General features: G+C 50.2%; 1 protein-coding gene across 1 annotated transcript; it reads right to left on the bottom strand.

Annotated features, from left to right (window-relative positions):
* Positions 1 to 224: 224 nt before the first annotated feature.
* LOC135326307 (olfactory receptor 10A7-like) lies at positions 225 to 1,286 on the bottom strand. Its single transcript, XM_064504187.1, is given in 1 exon segment — positions 225 to 1,286. A coding segment is annotated over 1 exon segment (1,062 nt).
* Between the last annotated feature and the right edge of the window lie 936 nt (positions 1,287 to 2,222).

Raw genomic sequence — 2,222 nt, 5'->3', positions numbered from 1 at the left:
CAGGATCTGGTGCAGGGAGGGTAATCAGGGTCAGCCACAGCCCTAGGATTGCCAGGCATGTCCACAGTGATGACGCATGTCAGACATCAGGCTGGGGAGTAGGTCTGCAAGTCAGGGTCCAGACCAGCAGGGTCCATGGTGAGGGGCAGGCATGGCTGTGGCTAAGCTGGAAGCCAGTACTACTACAACATAGATCAGACAGGAACTGAAGGCTCTGGGCTGAGCTAAAAGTGAGCCCCAAGCCCATGGGCAGAGAGGGTGTGTGGAGGCCCCAGGTGAAGTTGCTCAGGGCCATTAAGGCCTGTCAGTGCCCTCAGGACCCCAGCATACTGTGAGCTCTGGGTGCAGGCCAAGGCTTTCCTGAGTGCTTTCCTCAGGGCCTCCCTGACCTCCCTGTTCCGCAGACTGTAAATGAGGGGATTGACCAGGGGCGTGAGGACAGTGTAGAAAAAGGAGAACACTTTGTTGAGCTGCCTCAGCTGGGGGGTTCTGGGCAGCATGTAGACAATGATGAGGGTGCCATAGAAAACCGTGACAACAGTGAGGTGGGAGGAGCAGGTGGAGAAGGCCTTCTGCCTGCCCACGCTGGACGGGATCCTCAGGATGGTAGCTATGATGCACACATAGGAGGCCAGTGTGAGCAGGAAGGGGAAGACTAAATCCAGGAAAGACGTTATTAGTGCAACTGGTATGAGTGCTGTGGTGTCACTGCAGGCGAGCTCCATCAGTGGTGTAAAATCACAGAAGAAGTGGTCAATTGCACTGGGACCACAGAACCTCTGGTGAGATATGAAAGAGGTAATTAGTACAGAAACTAGCAATCCCCCTAGCCAAGACCCAGCCACCATCTGGAAACACATCTTCCGGGTCATGATGCTTGCATAGAGCAAGGGCTGGCATATGGCCAAGTACCGATCGTAGGACATTATGGCCAGCAGGTAGCACTCCGTGGTTGCAAAAAGGCCAAAGAGAGAGAACTGAGCCATACAGCCATGAGCAGAGATGGTCCTGTCGCCAGTCAGGAAGCTGGCCAGCAGCCGGGGCAGGATGGTGGAGCTGTAGCAGGTCTCCAAGCAGGAGAGATTGCCCAGGAAGAAGTACATGGGGGTGTGCAGATGCTGGTCTGCCACCACCACCACAACAATAAGGATGTTCCCCACCATTGTTACCAAATAGGTGATGAGCAAGAGGAGGAAGAGTTGTGTTTGAAGTGAGGGGACATTCCCCATTCCCAGCAGGAGAAACTCCTTTAGTGAGGTCCGATTGTCCTACTCCTCTTTCTCCATGTAGCTGCTTTTGCTGCTTTTACTCTTTTCTCCTCTTGCCAGGGTGGGGAGCTATGGGACAGAAGATGTGTTTCTGTACTTGCTTTCAAGAAGGATTATGAAGAACATTGATGACATCCAAAAAAACCCAAACAAACACACAAATGAAACTGTAAAGATCAAAACGTACAAAATATATGTTTTTGAAATCATCAAGTTCTCTTGTTGGTTCCCTGCTTAGTGAGGGGCGGGATGTAGTTATGTTCCAGGCTCCTATGAGCCCTCTTGACAACGGAGGTGAGTTAGCCCATGGAGGTGCCTATTTGACACTGTGGACTAAAAAAAGAATGCAAATGTGCTGCCATTTATACATTCTGCGTTTCTATGTCCTTGGATTTTCCGAGTAGGACCCACAACAAATGTCGAGAATAGAGATTCTTTGCTCTCTGTCAAGAAAAAGCTCTGTCAGAGCAAATAAGCTGGACTCTGCCAAAACAAACTCTCTCTAAGGAGAAGTGCATGACCTGCAGATGGTGAGTGGTCTCATCTCTCTGAAAACCTTACTTTAGTTCAATATGATTCTCCCCCAGAACAGGCCAGTTTCTTTCATTGACAAAGGACAAATTAGGAGTTACTACTTTCAGTGAAAAAGGGATTGGGCTGTGGGACTGTGTGAGAGGAAGTCTGAAACCACATTTTTCTAAACTGTAGAGGGATAAGAGAAAAATATGGAAAATGAAAAAGGAAGGAAGAGGATCCATGTGAATCAAAGGGGAAACATCCAAAAGATTTCATCTGGGGATGAAGGGAAAAGGACAGGATCATGTACTTGACATCTTTGCCTCCTCAGCAGTGGTTCCTGAGGGCTCTGGGGCTGCCTCCCTGCACACCCCAGCCCAGCAGCTGGACCTCAGCATGGCCAGCTGTGCTCGCAGGGCACTCTGCTCAGCACTGCTG

This window comes from Dromaius novaehollandiae, unplaced genomic scaffold (assembly GCF_036370855.1).
Source record: "Dromaius novaehollandiae isolate bDroNov1 unplaced genomic scaffold, bDroNov1.hap1 HAP1_SCAFFOLD_27, whole genome shotgun sequence".
In the NCBI taxonomy this organism is placed as follows: Eukaryota; Metazoa; Chordata; class Aves; order Casuariiformes; family Dromaiidae; genus Dromaius; species Dromaius novaehollandiae.
This window is presented reverse-complemented; position numbering and strand designations above follow the sequence as displayed.